The 21,153-nt window shown below is 42.6% G+C and overlaps 2 protein-coding genes across 2 annotated transcripts; one reads left to right on the forward strand and one right to left on the reverse strand.

Moving 5' to 3' along the window:
- The first annotated feature begins 9,777 nt into the window (after positions 1-9,777).
- pth2 (parathyroid hormone 2) lies at positions 9,778-11,541 on the forward strand. Its single transcript, XM_034525492.1, has 3 exons — positions 9,778-9,881; positions 10,092-10,265; positions 11,364-11,541. The coding sequence occupies exons 1-3, from the start codon at positions 9,778-9,780 to the stop codon at positions 11,539-11,541; spliced, it is 456 nt and encodes a 151-aa protein (XP_034381383.1).
- A 916-nt stretch (positions 11,542-12,457) lies between these two features.
- On the reverse strand, positions 12,458-17,567 carry tedc1 (tubulin epsilon and delta complex 1). Its single transcript, XM_034525690.1, has 8 exons — positions 17,206-17,567; positions 16,674-16,758; positions 16,109-16,332; positions 15,901-16,038; positions 15,558-15,632; positions 15,098-15,184; positions 14,153-14,299; positions 12,458-12,888 (listed from the first exon to the last, which is right to left on the reverse strand). The coding sequence occupies exons 1-8, from the start codon at positions 17,347-17,349 to the stop codon at positions 12,511-12,513; spliced, it is 1,278 nt and encodes a 425-aa protein (XP_034381581.1). The 5' UTR covers positions 17,350-17,567; the 3' UTR covers positions 12,458-12,510.
- Between the last annotated feature and the right edge of the window lie 3,586 nt (positions 17,568-21,153).

Below are 21,153 nucleotides of genomic sequence, written 5' to 3' on the forward strand. Positions count from 1 at the left end.
CCATCAAGGTTGTCTTAGAGACAGTGGACACATGATGGAATCATTGTTGTGTCTACTAGATGCAGTGAACACATTTGTGTGATGACCTTCAAGTCTGTAACATTAGTTATTCACACTATGGTATGCTCAGTGACTACAATTCCTACACTTGAAAAAAACTATTGAGCCACTCAGACCTTTATATGTGCAATTAAGAATGGGGAAGTCCTGCAAAATTGCCATACAAATGCTAACAGCCATTTATTTACTATTTACTGCATGTAAAGATACAGCGGAGTCTACCTGAGCAGAGAATGAAGTCTCTCTCTTAACTTAACCTTTAACAGTACATAAACTTTTCATATCAGTATTTGTGAATAGTTTTGCTATGATACTTCACGATGCTGCAAATAAAAGTGTGTCATTGGGTATAAATTGTATCGATTCCAACACTGCAGGGTGCTGCTGTCCCAAGGCTTTGGGTTCGGGGTGGGAGCTGAGCTGAACTGAAAGGCACAGCGTTTCATTTACAGGTCCATCTCGGTTGAATTGTCTACTTTGATCCCTGTTCTCTAGCGCCATCATCAGGTCAAAATGTATCTGGTCTAATACTGTACCTTGGTTTATGACTAAATATCTAAAAAACAATAACCTCAGCTGTACATTGTGTTTAGTGCTAATTATCAAGTGTTAGCATGCTACCACTTAAACTTATATTATACCCGCTAAACATCAACACGCTAAACACTAAACAACACATTTGAGTGTGCAGTTACTCTTTATTGTCAAGCACAGTCTCACAAGCCGTTAGCACGGTTGTAGATTCCCAAATGATCCATGTGTTAAAGGGCAGGTGGAAACAAACACAACTCCAAATCAATTCTAATAAATAAGTAGCTGTATGCTAACAAGTTCGCCAATTCAAGCTTATAGTTGACAACACAGTGTCTAGTCAAGTCCGTTGTTGTAGGTTGAATTTACTATTACTTTATTTATACTCTTCCTGTACACCGTTAGTCAAAAGTTTCTACACCAGATGTCTAACTGACAGTGCTGTAGCTACATTTAAAGAAGTGATTCCTTCTGCATTTGATTCAATACCACGTCTCAAAGTAATGGAGGACTCCTGTGCTAACTTTAGTCCGTCCCAGATTGATCATATTGTCGATAGTGCTACAGGCTCACTGAGAATGACACTAGACTTGATAGCCCCACTGAAGAAAAGGACAGTGAGGCAAAGGAGGTTTGCTTCCTGGTATAACCCTCAGACCCGCAAACTAAAGCAAACATCACGAAAGCTTGAAAGTATATGGCGTTCCACCAATCTGGAAGAATCACGCTTAGTTTGGTAAGATAGCCTTAAAACATATAAAAAGGCTCTCCGTAATGCCAGAGCAGCCAATTACTCATCAGTAATAGAGAAAAATAAGAACAACCCCAGGTTTCTCTTTAGCACTGTAGCCAGGCTGACAGAGAGTCACAGCTCTGTGGAGCTGTGTATTCATATAGACCTCAGTAGTAATGACTTCATGAACTTCTTCAATGAAAAGATTTTAACTATTAGAGGCAAGATTGATGATCTCTTGCCCTCAACTAGTGCCGATCTGTCAGCAAGAGGAGTGGCCTTGGAAACGGCTGTATGCCCTGGTGTATATTTGGATAGCTTTTCTCCCATTAACCTAGACCAATTGTCCTCAACGGTTTCTACTTCTAAACCGTCTACCTGTCTCTTAGACCCCATCCCAACGAGGCTGCTTAAAGACGTGTCGCCTTTATTTGGCAGCTCTCTGTTGGATATTGTTAATGTGTCTTTGCTAACAGGCCATGTACCACATTCCTTCAAAGTAGCTGTAATTAAACCTCTCCCACTCTTAATCCAGAGGTGTTGGCTAACTACAGACCAATCTCTAACCTTCCCTTCCTCTCTAAGATCCTTGAGAAAGTAGTCGCAAATCAGTTGTGCGACTTTCTACATCAGAATAGTTTATTTGAGGAGTTTCAGTGAGGATTTAGAAAACACCACAGCACAAAGACAGCACTGGTGAAAATTACAAATGACCTCCTAATTGCATCAGATAAAGGACTCATCTCTGTACTGGTTTTGTTAGACCTTAGTACTGCGTTCAACACCATTGATCATGACATCCTATTACAGAGATTGGATCAGTCGATTGGCATTTCAGGTACCGCACTAAGTTGGTTTAAATCCTATTTATCAGAACGATCTCAATTTGTATTTGTAAACGATGAAGCCTCAATGACCACCAACGTTAATCACGGAGTTCCACAAGGTTCTGTGCTTGGACCAATTTTATTTACCTTATATATGCTTCCTTTGGGCAACATTATCAGGAAACACTCCATAAACTTTCATTGCTATTGTTAGGTTGTAGTGGATTTTATATACACTTGCACATGTAGATAAGAGAGGTTATGTTTTAAATTAATACATAAAGAAAGATATGATCATTAATTTGAGGAATATTCTGAGGAATGTATTATGAAGCATAAGAGAGGATCACTGTTTTATTATTCTGTTTGTTAATGACAAATGTAATGATTCATTGTATGATGCATGGGAATGAATGGATGTTTTATTGTTTAGACAGTAGTTAAAGGGATGCCGATTGAAACCTGAGATGTTGCTTTTATTCTGTAGGCAGGATAATAGGGTTTTATTCTGAAGAGGAACTTCCTGTCCTTGACCGGAAGTGTGATCTTTGACCCCGCTACTTTACCGATTTGAGGCATTCTTTGAAGTGGCCAATGGAACTAACCCTCAGGTGTGAACCTTATGTCTTATTCGCTGGTCAGCGTAGCATGCTGTGTCTCTGAAAGGTATTTGCATGAATACCTCCACTAACCAATGGGAGCTTAGCTCAGCGAATGGACTGCGAATAAAACTAATTGTGAGACGTGAATGTGGTCTCTTACGTGGTGACGCCAGACAGAAACTGTTGGCTACGTCAGGAGACTGTGGAAGTGAAGCCATGTGAGCGCGTCCGGGCCTGGACCATGTATGTATACAGATGACTCTTGTTTGTTATGATTAAATAATGATTATTATATATCTCTGGCTTCGGAGCTTCTTCTTCCAAGCACCAGGTAGCTCGAGATTCTTTGAACTCTTACACTATGCAGATTATACTCAATTATATCTATCGATCAAACCAGAGGAGACCGACCAGCTCGCTAAAATTCAAGAATGTCTTAAAGACATAAAAACATGGATGACCTGCAACTTCCTGATGTTAAACTCAGACAAAACTGAAGTTATTTTACTCGGCCCTGAACACCTCAGAGATCAATTATCTGGTGATGTGGTTTCTCTAGATGGCATTGCCCTGGCATCCAACACCACTGTAATGAATCTCTGTGTTATCTTTGACCGAGACTTGTCCTTTAACTCCCACGTTAAGCAAATCTCAAGGATTGCATTTCTTCATCTACGTAACATTTCAAAAATCAGGCACATCTTGTCCCAAAAAGATGCAGAAAAGCTGGTTCAACGCGTTTGTTACTTTCCAGACTAGATTACTGCAACTCCTTATTATCAGGCTGCTCTAATAAGTCTCTTAAATCCCTCCAGTTAATCCAGAATGCTGCAGCTCGTGTACTAAGAAAAGAGATCACATTACTCCTGTATTAGCTGCTCTGCACTGGCTCCCTGTACAATCAAGAATCACATTTAAAATTCTTCTTCTCACCTACAAAGCCTTGATTTGTGATGCACCATCATATCTTAAGGAGCTTGTAGTACCATATTGCCCCACTAGAGCGCTGCGCTCACTAAATGCGGGGCTACTTGTGGTTCCTAGAGTAGTAGGATGGGAGCAAGAGCCTTCAGTTACCAAGCTCCTCTTTTATGGAACCAGCTTCCACTTTCAGTCCGGGAGGCAGACACAGTCACCTCATTTAAGAACAGACTTAAGACTTTCCTGTTTGATAGTGCTTATAGTTAGGGCTGAATCAGGTTTGCCCTGGTCAAGCCTCTTGATATGCTGTTATAGGCTTATAGGCTGCTGGGGGATGTTTTAGGATACACTGATAACCTATCTCCTCTTCTCTCTCTCCTTATGGATGAATTTACATCTCTCCATTGAACCTTATTAACTCTGCTTCCTCCCCGGAGTCTTTGTGACTTCACGTCTCATAGGGTCCATTGGACCTAGCGGTGTCTGATGCCTGGTGAGCCGGTCTCGCGTTGGCCCTGCTGATCGCCCCGCCCCCCCCTCCTCTCTACCTCCTTCTGTTTCATAAATTGGAGTTCCATTCATACATTGTCATATTCATGTAATGTGTTTATGTAACTTTGCAATGCTGTTCATTCTGTACACATGACATCTATTGCATCTGTCCAGCTGGGGAGAGGGATCCTCATCTGTTGCTCTCCTGAAGGTTTCTTCCCTTTTTTCCCTGTGAAAGGAGTCACAACCGCATGGGCTGCCAGGAATGTGGATGGCGAGAAGAAGCACATGTGATCACCAAAGAAATTCAAGATGGCCGCTTGATGGCAGCCTCGATTTTTCGCTCGTGTTTTCGCGTTTTTATTTTGCTCATGTGTTTTTCACTTCTTTTTTGCCTGTTTGTTTAGGTTGCTAGCTCTGTGGTTACAAACACTAGAGTATCACCTTGAATATATGTAAACACTTGACTAACCTCAACTGAACTGAAGAGTAATTAGCCCGCTAGCCCCAAGACTTCCGGGTTTAGTCCAATTGCTGTCGGAGCTTCGCGGCTTTGATAACCTCCTGCGCCCGGACTGCATTGACATTCTGAAACAACATTGAATACTTCACCGAGGCCATCCTTCACACAGAGGCTCTGGCCGCATGTTCACCTACAACTTCACGTCCCAAAACTCCATCCCATCCCTGTGGTCCTGTCGCAATCGTACTTCCTTGTTACGTCATCACAACATACCACACGTGAATTGGTCCAATCTCCGTCCCCTTCCTCAGTCCTCACAATGCAACGTCACCTGAAACTGGCCTTGCTCAACACCCGCTCACTCAATAACAAAAGCCTCATTCTGAATGAATTCATAACGGACAGTAATCTTGATTTTCTCTGCTTCACTGAAACATGGCATAAACCCCTGGACTATTTCTCACTAAACCAGACCACCCCCACAGGATTCACATACACAGATAAACCTCGTCCAGAGTGGCGGGGAGGTGGTGTTGCTGCTGTCCACCGGGAGGACATTAAAACAACCACCATTCCCATTCCTGCCATTCATTCTTTTGAACATATTGCCCTCAAACTCTCTGGTCCGACTCCTCTGGTAATTGCTGTTATTTACCGCCCCCCCAAGCCAAACCCCTCCTTCCTCTCTGACTTCTCTGATTTTCTGACCCAGCTCTGTGCAATTTCACCTGCCGTTCTCCTCCTTGGTGATTTTAACATCCATATTGATGACACGGAATGTAAATCTGCCATAGAACTCATGGAACTGCTACAATGCTTCAACTTCACACAACACATCAACTTCCCCACTCACAGCCAAGGTCACATCCTGGATTTGCTCCACTGGTCTCACAATACTTCAGCTCTCCAGCCTCAACCTCAATATCTCCGACCACCTGGCTATCACCGTGGACATTGTCATCCCTATCCCCATCCCAAGAACCAAGCACAACATATTTCCCCCACAACTCTTTCAGCCTCTCTTGCCAGTACCATGTCGGCCTCCCCTTTCCCACTGTCTGATAATCCCTCCGATCTCGTAAATTACTACAATAACACACTCTCCTCCTGTCTTGATCAGCTTGCTCCCATTAAAACCAAAACTGTCTCATTCACTCACTCAGCTCCCTGGTATACTCCTGATCTCCACCACATGAAATCCCGTAAGTGCCAGCTTGAAAGACTCTGCAGGAAAACTGGTTTAACAGTCCATCTCCAAGCCCACTCTGACTACTTTCAACAATACAAAGATGCTCTCATCTCAGCCCGGACCACCTACTACTCACACCTCATACACGCTGGCTCCTCCAACCCAAAGGCTCGCTTCTCAACAATAAACAAGCTTCTCAAACCCAGGGACAACACCTCCAAATCCTTTACAGTCGACAAGTGCAACTCTTTCCTTTCATTTTTCAATACAAAAATGTATATAATTTACAGCAACCTGAAGACCTCACCCGCCCTTTCCATCTCTCCATCCGCCCTCCCCATATTCACCCCTCAGCCCCTTTCTCAGTTCTCCCCTGTCTCCCCTTTGGAGCTCTCTTCATTCACAACAGGAATGAGAAGCTCCACCTGTATCCTGGATCCCATACCATCTACTCTCACCAAGGAATGTCTCCCAGCCATCGCTCCACTCATCATAGCAATAATCAACTCCACCCTCAACTCCGGCTCAGTCCCCGACACACTTAAACTGGCTGCTGTCACCCCCATCCTCAAGAAACCTGGACTCGACCCTGAGACCACGAGCAATTTCCGGCCCATCTCAAATCTTCCCTTCCTGTCAAAAATACTGGAACGCGTCGTCGCTGCACAACTCAAAACCCACCACCTCATTTCCAACGATCTGTTCGAGCCATTTCAATCTGGTTTCCGCTCACAGCACAGCACCGAAATAGCCCTTCTCAAAGGCACCAATGACCTCATCCTCTCCTCAGACTCTGGCCACCTCAACATTCTCCTTCTCCTGGATCTCACTGCAGCCTTCAACACCATCAACCATAACATCCTTCTCTCCCGCCTCGAATCGTCCCTCAACATCACCGGAACTGCTCTCTCCTGGCTCAAATCATATCTAATAAACAGACAACAATTCATCAGCATCAACAACTGCACCTCCTCCACTGCTCCTCTGTCTCAGGGAGTCCCCCAGGGTTTGGTGCTTGGTCCTCTTCTGTTCATCCTCTACCTGCTCCCTCTTGGTAACATCATACGTCATCACGGTCTCCTATTCCACTGCTACGCTGATGATGTCCAGCTCTACATCTCCACAAAAGCCATTACCACTGCTACTCACTCCACTCTGACCAACTGCCTCACTGACATTAAATCATGGATGCAAACCAATTTTCTCAAACTCAACTCAACTGTGATAAAATCGGATATGATCATCATCGGCCCCAAATCTCTCACCAAAACCAGTCACAACTTCTGCCTCACCATTGACAACTCCACTCTGTCTCCCTCCCCACACGTCTGCAACCTCGGAGTCATGTTTGACAGCAACCTCTCATTTGAACATCACATCAAACAAATCACCAGAACCTCCTTTTTCCACCTAAAAAAACATTGCCCGTCTCCGCCCATCACTTTCCTCATCTGCTGCTGAAAATTTAATCCACGCCTTCATCGCCTCCAGAATTGACTATTGCAATAGTATTCTTTATGGCACATCTTCCAAAATCCTAAACAAACTCCAATACATCCAGAACTCTGCTGCTCGCCTGCTCACCCACTCCCGTTCCCGTGATCACATCACCCCTGTTCTCCAGAGCCTTCACTGGCTCCCCGTCCCACAACAGATCCAATACAAAATCCTTCTCCTCACTCACAAAGCCCTCCATAATCAGGCCCCCTCCTACCTCACCGACCTGCTCCACCACCACACTCCATCAGGCCCCCTCCTACCTCACCGACCTGCTCCACCACCACACTCCATCCCGTCGTCTCCGCTCCTCTGATGCCAATCTCCTGTTCATCTCACATAGGACCAAGCACCGGACGTGGGGTGACAGAGCCTTCTCCATATCTGCCCCCTCCCTCTGGAACTCTCTCCCCAAACTCATCCGAGACTGCACTGATCTTTCCTTATTCAAATCGCAAATCAAAACCCACCTGTTCAGAACTGCTTTTAATGTGTGATTGTTTGTTTTTGTTTTTGTTTTCTTATCAGGGTCCGAGTGACTCAGAAAGTCCCTATTTATTTGTTTTATTTGTTTTACCTGTATTTTAGCTATTCTTATTTTTTTATTTTTAGCTTTTAGGATGTTTTAATTATGTGAAGTGTCTTTGAGTATTATGAAAAGCGCTATATAAATTAAATGCATTATTATTATTATTATTATTATTATTATTTTTGGGGAGTTTTTCCTGATTCGATGTGAGGTCCTGGGACAGGGATGTCATATGTGTACAGATTGTAAAGCCCTCTGAGGCAAATTTGTAATTTGTGATATTAGGCTATACTGAATAAACTGAATTGAATTGAATTTAAATTTATTTCACAAGATTTTGTTGTCTCATTTAAAATATTCCATTGTTGACATCACGTAAGATAATTGTTCCCAACCCAACATAAATAACTTTTGTTCTGCCAAGACGACAGTAATGCCTTCGTCTTTGAGAGAAGCATCCATTGTTTTCTCAACCTGCCAGAATGAACACACACACACACACACACACACACACACAATAATGATATTCAGTAATAAGATGGCGGGCTCTCCACAACAGCACCATGACTAAGAGTCTTTGAAATAGGACACTAACAAGCGAACAGCACTTCCACTAGGGCTGCCCTCTTGCACGCTAAACTCAAAGTCGGTTTGATCTGGTGAAAGGTGTATATGCTTGCGTATATGTGTGGGTGGCTTAGGGGGGTGGGGCATTAAAACACTCCAGTCAAGGGTATATAAGTATGTACGTCAAGAATCCAATGCTTTTCAACCACTGTTGACCAGCGCACAGGCACTTAGAGAAGCAACCGGCAAAACAACAAAAAAGCGTAAAGTTTTTATCAACATTTCTTTCTATTCAGAGAAGACAAGAGAGGAAATACGTGGTAGATAGAAAGCAGCAACCAACAGAAAGTACCAAACTGCACATACAGTAGTTATTTCTGTCGCTGTGATCAGTTGTTCGCCCTGGAACAAACCTCTGCTTGTGGGAGGCCTGACCTTTAACCTCTGAAGTTCAGCCCTGAAAGGCTCCTTGCTGTTACAAACCTTTACCAGACAACACATCCACCTGAGAAGCAGGTAAGAAATCAGCCGGACTACTAACAACTTTAACAAATCTCAGAACCAACACCTTTGCATGAAGCTAATTTTACTTTAAGCTGTGTTGTATGTTAGTGCATTTTTTTTTCTTCCCACAAGAGGCTTAAGATAGTCGAACAATTGTGTTTCATTGACTGTGACTGACTGAATTTGGATCCAGCTGAGCACATACTAAACCTCTACGACTCTAATACTCAAAACAAAAGGCTATTTTCAAAGGGTGTTAGGATTTGTTACAGTCTGTATTGGAGTATATACAACGTAATTTGCTGGTCTAACATTTCTCAGTGAAATATTTTCTGAAAAAAAAGACACTTGTAAGTTGTGTCAAACATACAAGCACAGGTTCATTAAAGCAGCAGGGAAGAGCGGTGTCAGGGTGCCTCAATCATTTCTGGCTCATTTCAGAGCCCAAAATGATCATCAAACCAGCAGCTTCCAAGTATAATTTCAGTAGATTTTTGGTCTTGATGTTAAAAGAGCTTGGATAGAGCTCCAAGTGGATTACATAGAAGTTATGACATATTCAAAGCCTATTTTATTTAATTTCAAATATACTGTATTCTGAGTTGTTACAAAAAACGAGACATCAACCACATGGTTGAGAAAGTGCGTTATTCAGAACCTTCTAATTTAAAGAATCCTAACTTAAATGGTAGCAATACGGTCGCCTTGAATTGTAAAAAACATACTGATATGTATTATGATGAAAATAGGTTTCTGTTTTTCTATTATTTTGTTGTTAAATCGGTTTGTAAATACACAACTCAGTTAATATGTAACTTGCAAGGCACCATCTTTTTTTCTTCTTTCTTTTGTTTTTTTTAGGATGTCTGAGCTGCTTGCTATCCCCCGTATGTCCTTCCTGTTGCTTTCCATTCTGGGTTTGACCTTGATGACATCTGGCTTCCCTCAGCCTCGACTAACTCTCAGGTGGGAAATCACTCAATCTCATCAAGGCAGCAGCAAATCTGAGTGTTAATGGCACATTGGTTTGGAGTGAATACGTACCATAATTACAGACCACTGAGACCTAACTTTATTTTCTCCTTAATATGTTGTACTTATATTGATATTCCTACATACAATGCAAGCAAATATGTTTCTCGAGGAATAATTCAGTTTAATATGATCTTATTCCAGAAGACCTGATGATTCAGAGGAACCGAAACGAGACGACTGGGATGTCATCTTCCCCTCCATCTCTCTCCGTGATTGGAGCATTCAAATGATGTCTATGCCCAGCCTCGGAGCTGATAGCAAGGCAAGACCGATGAGGGAGGCGTGGCTGATTGCCCCTGAGAAGGCAGAGGCGAGGTAACTGCATAGTGAGGGAAAACGTCAAAGGTGTTGCGGCAACGTGTAGCAGTGTATGTGCCGGTAGTTGCGTTAGCCGTTACCGTCGAACTCTGTATGTGTGGGCCTGGCAGCACTTTTAGCTGTCTCTTCCTGTCGAATCTGGTACTAGGCCTAACTCTGATTTCATGTCCTCCTTTATTTACTTCGGTAATATTTCATTCAACGAGCCATTTGAGTGGAGAGTTATGAGAAGATTGATCCCACTCTTATATCTGCGAGCTAACTATGTAGTTCAACCCGGAAGATGGTTAGCTTAGCAGAAAGACTGGAAACAGGGGTATTAAGTTCACAAATTAACATGTTATATTTTGTTTAATTACCACAAAAACCGAATTGTAAAATATGACTGTTATGTGTCTATTTCTTGGCAGGGGTGGATTCTGTTCACTTTAGACGGTTCCAATCTTCATGCTAAGCTATCCTAACCTACTGCTGGCTGTAGCTTTGAATTTAACGAGTGGTATTGATATTATCCAACTCTGATAGCGAATATGTGTATTTCCCAAAATGTCAACGGTATGTAAGAAGTAGACGTGGCATTACGTCACCCGTTGGTTTGTGGACTTCTGTTTTGAAACCTGGAGTTCAGTTTTCAGATTTACCGTTAATCCAATCCTTCTCCTTTGATTAGACTGGTAAAAAGTGGGCAAGTAGACTTTAGGGCAATCCCGATCTGGAGTTCTGGAGGACTGTGGCTCCCCACACACAAAAGTTGCAGATGGATTGATGATTGGATTTCATGACATAACTGGTGGGAAATATTTGGTATTAGCTTATGTAATCACATCATCAGACATGCGTATTGTATTTTGATATAAAAATACAATAATCTATGTTTTTGTAATTCCTTTGGGTGCACAATAAGACTACGGTAAGCGATCTAAAAAAGACTTAATTTCACGTTGATTTTTAAATTTAAATTGACAATTTAAACTACAATTGCATGTGTCATGAGAAGACAAAACAAATGTGAGTAATACATTGAGTGTGGAGACTTTGGTACCTGGATGGTTTTCTAGTCACTGATCTTGAGGTCTTTGGTCTGCGTTTCTCTAGCGCGGAGAGGGCGTGGCCCCCCGAGTGGTCGTCTCAGGGCGCCGGTATGGTGAAGAGGAACATGGTTATGGCGGATGACGCTGCTTTCAGAGAGAAGAGTAAACTCCTCACCTCCGCGGAGAGACAGAAGTGGCTCAACTCCTACATGCAGAAACTACTAGTGGTGAATTCTTCATGATCATTTTACTCTTTACAGTCCTTCAGAAAATCAAACCCCCTCTCTGCATCCTGCACTGGCAAAAAGCTTTTTGAAAGAATACCCCCGGGTCTCTGGGGCTAATGCTTAGTCCATCAACTCATGAGACAAGAACGTTCGCTTGTACACATCAAGTCATTAACACCTGCTGTATTATTAGTCTATCAACTTAACATATTATTCCTACTTTTTGTAGCACTTTCAATATCTTATAATGCAGAAATACATGTGGTGTTATTCAATTTGATGAATAAAGAGATGCAAATAATGTTTTCAATGACTAACTTGTGTTTGACTTCTTTCAGTTGTACGGCTGAATTTAATACTATTGTTATTCTTTTTAGTCATCCATATGAATATTTAAAGATATATTTAGCTTTCAAATAAATATACAAAACTTATAAAATAGTGGTTTAAGACTGCAAGACTTTCAGAGAGGGCGATGAGAAGATTGATACAAATCTCATGTCATTAAGCATTAAGTACTGATCTGGAGTCAGGTTGGGGTTAGCCTAGCTTAGCATAAAGTCTTAAGAAAGGGGGGAAACCACTCTGTTTAAAGTATGATTTATGTATGGATTAAACAAAGGAGAAACATGTTAATTAACGACTGCGGGTTTTGCAGGTATTTATTTCACTTTGGACCGGGCCAGGGGAGCTGTTTACCCCCATCTTTATGCTAAGCTAGGCTAGTCATGTGTCAAGTGTTTCCCAAAATGTCTTATACAATGCATTCTTAAAACACTTTTTAATTATATAATAAAGAATGTAATTGTATTTTGTGAGATTAATTGTTTAAAAAAACCTTTGTTTAAGACAAGTTATTATCATTTTTGTGAAAAATAAAATATCTGGTTTCCATCCGAATGTCGAGTGAATCTTTGGCAAACTAAAAACATGAACATCCATATTGTGTTTATTTCTGAATAAATAAAATAGGCATTTTGAGGATTAAAAAAAAGTCTGTGGTGGTATCAACACCAGTTCGTCCATCCTGCCAATCATCTCCTGCAGCTGCATCCTATTGGCCAGTCTCTGCCTGTCCCTCCTCTCCAGCAGCAGAGCCTCTGTCTGAAGCAGCAGCTGGGCAGCCTGAGACGCTGGGAGCTCGTCCGGAGTCTCGGCCCTGCCGTAGGTCCCCTCTGCTGGCTGGCTGCTGTGTCGAACTGGCCTCCCGGTCTGGAGCCTGGCTCGGTAGACCTGGGAGAGGGAGGGCTGGCAGGGGAGAGAGGAGAGAAGAGGAGGGAGACAAGAGGTGTCCGATCCACCCTGCGACCTCCTCCTTCCTCCTCCGTCCTCAGCATCCCCTCTACCTCTCCTCTGTCCTTTCTGGGGCATAAACAGGAACATACACCACACAAATATCATTACAAATCAAGAACAACACTACAGTCAATGTATCTAGTACAAAATGTTTTGATAATATTAACCTTTGCCATATGTTCTTATTTATATTGTATTGTGGAGAAAGAAGTAGTTTAAGAGTGAGCTCTCGGTTGTCCATTCGGTAAGCCCCGCCCACTGCTGCTACTCTGCAAACTGTCAGAGCTATGTTACCATGGAGTCCACACTGTCACTAACTGCACTCTGTGAGAATATTATGTAGTTTTTGGAAAAACAAAAAAGCGATGTCAGAGAGAAGCAGACCCGAAGGGTGTACAATATGTGATATATTTAGGAAGTGAAACTGACTCAGCAGTGAAAACAACAAAAGATAAAAGATAGAAGCTAAAGTCTACAGATCCCAGTGTAAAAGTGAACCACCACATCACCTGGAGATCAAGACAGAAGACAATGAAATGAAGGAAGAACTCTGTTCCATTTTATTCACCATTACAATCATTAAAAAGCAAAAGCAGCAGGTGTAGACATGCAGCATACCTTCTGTAGCTAGCATAGCATAGTGCTAGCACTAGTTAAGGATGTGCTGGCACACTCTGCTAACGTTAGCTCCACAGGTCTTTACGTAGAAAGGTAATGTTAAAATCTGGCTAAATTGAATTTGTAATTGAACAGCCCTGTAATGCACTAACGTACTCTGAAGGTATAATGGACATACTTCATTAAGTAATTATATTGCAATATGTTGTGTTTCAATATAAATTGCTCTTTCCTTACTATTTAGTAAGGAACACTTATAGCACTTTATTCAACTTGTTTTTGAGTGGTCAACAGTCTTCATGATGCGGTGAATAAAAGTTTAAAGAAATAGTTCAACATTTTGAACGTGTATTCATTTGCTTTCTTTGCATGAGAGAGAGAGAGAGAGAGAGAGAGTATTGTTAGAACAAAGAGGGAAGGCAGAGGCAGACAGTCTGGCTCTGTGCCAACACCTCTATGTCTCAGGAGGAGGCCTGGACTCTATGGTTATAGGAAGAGCTTTTAATAAGGTCAACAATGAGGAGCAGCAGGCCGATCCAATAGCATCCATCTGACGTCAGGGCAGCGCTAGATTCTCGATCTTCATTTTTAGAGCTCATTTAGTTTGGCCGACATGCACCTGCCCGCATCCTTGAGGTCTCTAAAGGAAGATTCTCTTTTGGGACGCGCCAGCCAGTATGTGTGTGTGTGTGTGTGTGTGTGTGTTGGACACCTGTCCTGTAGGCAGCCTCAACAGCATCTCCTCCAATTTCTCCAGCCCCCAGTTTCCATGGTGACACACGCTTGCGCTCCCATTGGGTGCATCATATGTAGGCTTCTCAACGACAGGATTTGTCAGATGGCAATCCAACACACTGTCCTACAAAACACACACACGCACATTTTTAGGCACACATGGCTGGCTGGTAATTATAAATCAATATACAGGGTCAAAGAAAAGAATATATCAGTGTCCAATTTCAGTTACACGTGACAAGAAACTACATGGCACATCAAGGAATGTGCACCTACAATTTTGATTACAAAGATTTAGAAGGACTTCACGGCCGGCATTAGAATGCGTCTTCAGCGACCACTTATCGGATCTCCTTTCCATTCTCCACATGCAGATAAACACCACGTGTGTTGTAGGTTTTAACCGGCTTGTGCTTCAGAAGATCTCATTTACTTATTTGTGCCGAGCAAATGAAGCTCTTAGCTAACAATCGACTGAGAAAAAAAAAGAAAAGATTAACTGTACCACTCAAAAGGCAATGAGCAGCTTTTATAAAAGGGGAAATGTTTTCTTGCTTTTGTTGACGTTGGAACTAAATCAACACACCTTAAATGTCAACATGACAACTTTGACCAGTCCATTTGTTTTACTCTTGCATGACACACAATGCGTGTGTCATGCAAGAGTAAATCATCACCCAATCATCATCATCTGAGGGTGATGATTGGATCTTCAAGTGCCAACATTTTTCTTAAGAGGAATTTCCACCGGATAATGCGTACTGACAATATTCTATTTCCTCACTTGGAGGAAAAAGGCGTTGCGGTCATTCGTTTCCTCTTGTGATCCGATAAACCAACATCGCGTGCTGATGCTCGGTGTGAACCGGGCCACTGCTGGAACTCACTTCTGTGTTGAATTGTGCTGCTCGGTTTCACTCACCATCCAGGTCCAGAAGACTTTCTCCACCCGTTTCCAGTTCAGATATGCTTCTAAGAGGTTACAGAGCTGCTGCACACAAACACAGTCCTGTAACACACACACACACACACACACACACACACACACACACACACACACACACACACACACACACACACACACACACACACACACACACACACACACACACACACACACACACACACACACACACACACACACACACACACACACACACACACACACACACACACACACACACACACTGTCAAGGAAGAAGATGACACAAAAACATTTGATTTTATTGGCCTAGATAACATGATTTTGTGGCCAGATAGCAAGATAGAAAATGTTTAACACATGGTTGTAAACAGAGAGGAAATTGTTCAGTTATGTAACTCTAACTTAAGGCAGAGCATGATATTGGTATTTCCTTTTAATAACGGCAGTGCACTCTTACCTCCCTTAGCACGGCTGAGCGTTGATCAGAGGAGGAGGAGGAGGATACAGAAGAGGCAATGCTGGCAAAGAAAACCTGAGAAAAACATGGATTTCATAGAACTTAACACTTATATATCAGTTACCTAAGTATTATAACAACTTGTCCTTATTTCCTGAAGGGTTTAAACAGCCAGTGTGCTGGAGAAAAAGTCTTGGCTCCGGTTCAGATTTGAAACTTCTGTCCTTTGCACACTTCCTGCGCAAAACATTTGAATTTGCTTCAACCCAAGCAATGTTTCCTGACATTATATTTACAGAACGACAGCATGTGGAAAGGTTGGTAAAGACGAGATGTTTCTCACAGCGTGGAGCAAGTGAGTCCGCTCCTCTTGCATGGACAGCAGGGTCCGCCCCTGGCATCTCAGGCAACCAATGAGCCAATGAAGTTTCCTCAGAGATGCAGAATCCGACGGGAGCTTGTTGGGGAGCGGACGGTTCACCTGACGGAGAGACATTAAGTTATACACTAACACTCAAACAGAATTAGGTTTAGCGCGGTGGCATACTCACAGGTGGAGGCGTGAGCAGGGTCTTGTCCAGCCGCTGCACTCGCCGGGTCAACAGCTCCTCCAGTTTTCCTGTAGCGAGCAGCCAGCCCAGCGCCAGGAGGAGGTCTCTGCTGGAGAGTCTCCCTCGCTCCTCTCCTCCTGTTCCTCCCCAGCTCCCATACATCCAGTCCGCATGGTAGCCAGTCTGCCAGAGGCCTGCCGCCACCAGCTTCCTGTTCTCTGTGGCTAAACACAGATGAAGAAAACACACCGTTTTCATCCCACCAACAGATGGTAATCGGTTTGGTCCTGGATATGTGCAGAGAGCGGCACAGACTTGTTTTGTTTTTGTTCTATTCAGGTCTGCAAAGAGTAAACGTTAGAACTCAGTCCAAGTCAAGGAGTGCAGTGGTAATCAGTGGAGTTAAATAAGGTTTAAACACGTGGGTGCATGATCATATCGGTTGTGAGCAAGAGTCACATGATGATGATAATGATGATGATGAAGATGATAGTCACACAGAACAGACTTCTTGGAAGTCCTTGACAAACAGCATTCAAGCCACAGAGGGATCAAGGTGACTTACCTCCTCCTGGCTGTGCAGCGGCTTCCCGGGAAACAACGCTAGATGTCTGAAGGAAGCTGGCGAGAAGCTGCCAGAACTGGTCCTCCTGGGAAACAACAGCAAGCAGGAAGATGTCTGTGCAGCACGTCGAACATGTGCAGCACAGGCCTACTAGGAAGAGTACTGCCACTACAGAGCACGGGACACAAGCATGTGCTGCTTTAAAAAGGTGCTCCAAAACTCTGCTCCTTTTTAACACCCTGTTGATGTCATTGTTGTTTTACTGGTATCGTTGTCACATGCTGTCCCATGAAAATAATTCACCATACCGGTATAAAAGGACTTGTTTGGCTATTGTGCAAAAAGAAATCATCACATTAAAACAGCGTTATATAGTTTGATATAGGCTACTCATAGCTAACTAATACAGTTTAAATTAAGTAACTAGGAACTACAGCTGTAAAATAATAATAACACATGTAGTCTTACTTTAGAGTTAGATTCAAATACAGTTACATTGCACCCTGACAGTGACAACCGACCAGGAACGTACCACCTCGGGTCCCCCGCCGAACTTCGCCCGCCGGAAGTTGTCCGGTGACGGGACAGGTTCCAGGCCGGCGGCCGCCAGCAGTCTGCACAGAGCTCCTATCACCTGCTTCACTTCCACACTCACAGCCGCTGTTCCCCGCCGCATTACCGCCACAGCACACCGCACGCGTACGGGCAAACCTTCTATCCACTCAGCTGTTCCACTTAGTCCGGCTTAGTCCGGCTTAGTCCGGTAGGAAGTAGGAACTGCTTTTTATTAGACGTATCTGCAGGAAGTTTCTACCGCTCTGAAGTTGAACTGTTGATTTTTCGCGGCGAAGACAATAACTTCCGGGTCCGATGGCCGTTGCCATGGAAGCTGTGACTGATATCTAGGTGGACCAATTATAAATGGGGTTCCGAAAGCGGTAGGTTGGACTTACTTTTCATTGGTGCGCGAGAAGGACACGAAATGACTCGCTAGTTTAATGGTGTATTTCAAGTAACAATGTTCAACTGATACACTTCAATAGCATTGAAGTGTGCTTTTCTGCTGTTGCCTCTCTCAAAACAAAATACAGATCTAAGCTCAACTAAGCTTGAGTCTGCAACCCCATTTTTAAAAGCTTTGTAGATAATAATAATAATAATAATAATAATACATTTATTTATACAGCACCATTAAAAAGAGTTTACAAAGTGCTCTACATCGAAGCAAGGTAAAAACATAACATCAGATTAGATGAAAGCAGGCTCATTGCAGCCACTAATACTGATAAAACATGATGGATTACACATATTTGCACTAATTCTGTTTTGATTTGCACAGGTTTGCACATTATTATAATTATCTTGAAAATATATTTAGCGCAAAACCGGTTAATTGCAGCCACAATAAGCATTTGTTGTGCAAAATATTAGTTATTTTGTGCGCAGCTAGAACTGTATTTGCATTTTTCTAACAAAGTGATTGCACATTTTATTTGTTTTTGTCTGATGCAGCAATCTGGTTTACTTTAAGTGATGGCAACTATCTTTATTACATTATTTGAAAAAGAACAGATGCATTCACAAAGTTGTTATTTCAATAAAAATTCAGTTGGGTGTGAATATTTTTCTTCCTCCAAAGTGGGGCGTGTCAGAAAAAGTTTGAGACTCACCATATGGTTATTAGCAGAGGCTGGATAACGTTTTGCAGTTTAGTTAATGCTACTGGAACATGGGTGTTGAGTTGAAAGTTGAGCTAATAGTTTTCTTCTGTTCTGTTTTTACAGATTCTTGTGAAGATGCAGTGGACGTGTAAATATTGTGAATTCTGAGAAAAGGGGTTACAGACAGAACAGAAGATGGACCTGAGGTGGAGTCTGAACCTGCCAACCACGTGATGGTGGGACGCTGGCCTGCGCTTTTCACAGATCAGGTATGTTCGAGAGTTATATTGCTAAGGTCTTTTCATACATCCATCTGACTTTTTGGCATTATTTGAGGTCTCTTGGCATCACCTCACGCTGGTAGTCTTGAAATGTGATACTGGAGCATTCTCTGTACCTTACAGGTGTGCATGGAGTTAGTGGGCAAGAAACTCAAGCAAGAATGATACGAAAGCCTTGATCGGCACAGTCTTCGGCTCATGATATATTTCGATCTAAAAGAGGGAACGTTGGGCAGCTGTTGGCAGAGCTTTCTAAACAGACCACGGTGAGTACATTTCCATTACGCATTTGCATTGTTTTTCACAGCTGATGTAATGACACACAAAGTGCTACTGTAGTAGTTACAATCAAAACTGTGTTTGGTTGGTTCAGCTTTCTTATAGACATTCATTTCTTGTCATTCCAAAAGACTACAGAGCCAACTGATATTCGGACACTGGTGCAGAGGGGGCTTCCTATAATCCTTGGGGACAATCCCACCGACTTCTACAAGCCAGTCTTTGTAAGTAACTCTTACTTTCTGAAAGAGTATCTAGTAGGACCATGACAGCATATTTTACAACTGTCACCATTACTTGATGAACCCTGTGAGCAGTTTTATAGAATGAAGTTCACGCCTTCCCTTGTGCGTCTGATTCTAGGCTACATGGCATAACATTATTGATAGTTATTTGATGAGTAATGTCATTGTGTTATTACATTATTATTTGTAAAGGACTCAGATGTTGAGGACTCATTCCGACACATTGAGATTGGGATCCTCCTCGTTGAGAAAGAAGGTGCTGTCGGCTCATCTTCCCTCCATCTCAGTCCAGTCTCGTTGAAGGAGAAGTTGTGATGGACAACATTCAAGACCTGCCAAAAGCTATATGTGCCTTCTGTTTGGACTTGCATATGCACTGCATCTGAACTACCCCAAGTCTATGAAGCTCACATTCCACTTCATCCAGCAGGTACTTCTTACGTTGGGCCACAGTGAACTGAAACCAAGGTTACAAACCTTGAAGAACCAGCTTGCAAAGTAAATAATCAAGTGCAGATCATGGCGCAGCTGCAGCAGCCAGGGGTGAATAAATATAGGTCTGTATATCTGAAGTGGTCTCAGAGGGACACACACACACACACACACACACGCACACAAACACATGTAAGGTGTTCCCATTTAACAATGTTTTTGCTGTGTCTCTTTTTTCTACCTGTCTGAGGGCAAATATACATTCCCGTGCCAGTGTGTTGTTGTTAGGATTGTATTTCTGCAGTGGCACGTGGTTTTAATCCCCGTTTCTCACCAAAGACTGTTTGTAGTCAAAAGAACGTTTCACTTCGAAGGTACTTATTTTTAATTGTTAGAAGTTTATGTTGTATGAGTATGAATGTTCCACCACTTGTTTTACAGTGTATGCTCAGGACTGCAGATTGGGGTTCTCTTTCGATATGTTTAACCCATCCTCTGTCCTGCCAAGTTGAAATTAAGAATGTAAATGTCTGTCCGTCTGTGAATTCACAAGACGGTTACTGTGTAATGCTGCATTCCTTCTCGACAAGTTGGAATTGCTTTTCTTTGTGGGGGAGCTGTGTGGAGTCAGTGGGGAGCTGGTTCCACCACTGAGGAGTCAGGACAGCAAACAGTCTTGGATACAGGCTTTGGTTTTAATCAAATTCATCTTTTATCATAAATTTAAAGAAACAATAAATGTTAATAAGCACCAATAGACAATGGGCATCTTCTCCGCTGACCATTTGGCTAACAAGCCGGGGTTCAGCCGACTACCTGTTGCAATACTGCCATCTTCTGGTCCCACTCAGTATCTATGTTCCTCACTATTAAACAATCCTCATCAGTTTGTAAAGCACCGTCTTCCCAGATTACTAGAGCCCCACTCCGGTCTACTATTCAGCTCTCTTCCTCTCATCCCTAGTCTTTGCATTTCCTTTTTTATTTGTCCACTTTTTCATTTCCTATGATACCTATATGAGCCGGTAACCACATAGAAATAACCTCAGTGCTTTGTTCTTTTGCTCTTGATTGAATTGACATTATTTTTAATGCGGATCGCGTCGAGTATTTAGACACACCTGCCTTCAGACTAGCAGGTGCAGACATGGAGTCACTGCAAATAAGGACTTTGCCTGGTCTGTGTTGGTCAACCCATTGTAGGGTCAAAACAATTGTTCAAGGTTCCCCTACCTGTCCTCAATCCACTCTGACACCCTACTAATATCTGTTGTTTCTCTAAATAATACATTCATCCTTCGTTTACCATGCGTTCCATTAGTTTACATATATGTGATGTGAGGGCAATTGACCTATAATTTGATGGTTTACTTGCATAATGTTGCGGCTGGATTTCTTCCTTGGTCGATGCTGACTAGTCTCTTAACCTGATGCTGTATAAATGTGTTTCTCTTTCCTATCTGACTGCCGGTGAGACGCCACAGGATACTCACACACTGGACCTCAGTAATCAAACACCCACAGAACACAGAGAGGTTGGATCAGAGTTCACTTCACGTAGATTTATTTCTAACCAACAGTT

Source organism: Cyclopterus lumpus, chromosome 22, assembly GCF_009769545.1.
Source record: "Cyclopterus lumpus isolate fCycLum1 chromosome 22, fCycLum1.pri, whole genome shotgun sequence".
NCBI lineage: Eukaryota > Metazoa > Chordata > Actinopteri > Perciformes > Cyclopteridae > Cyclopterus > Cyclopterus lumpus.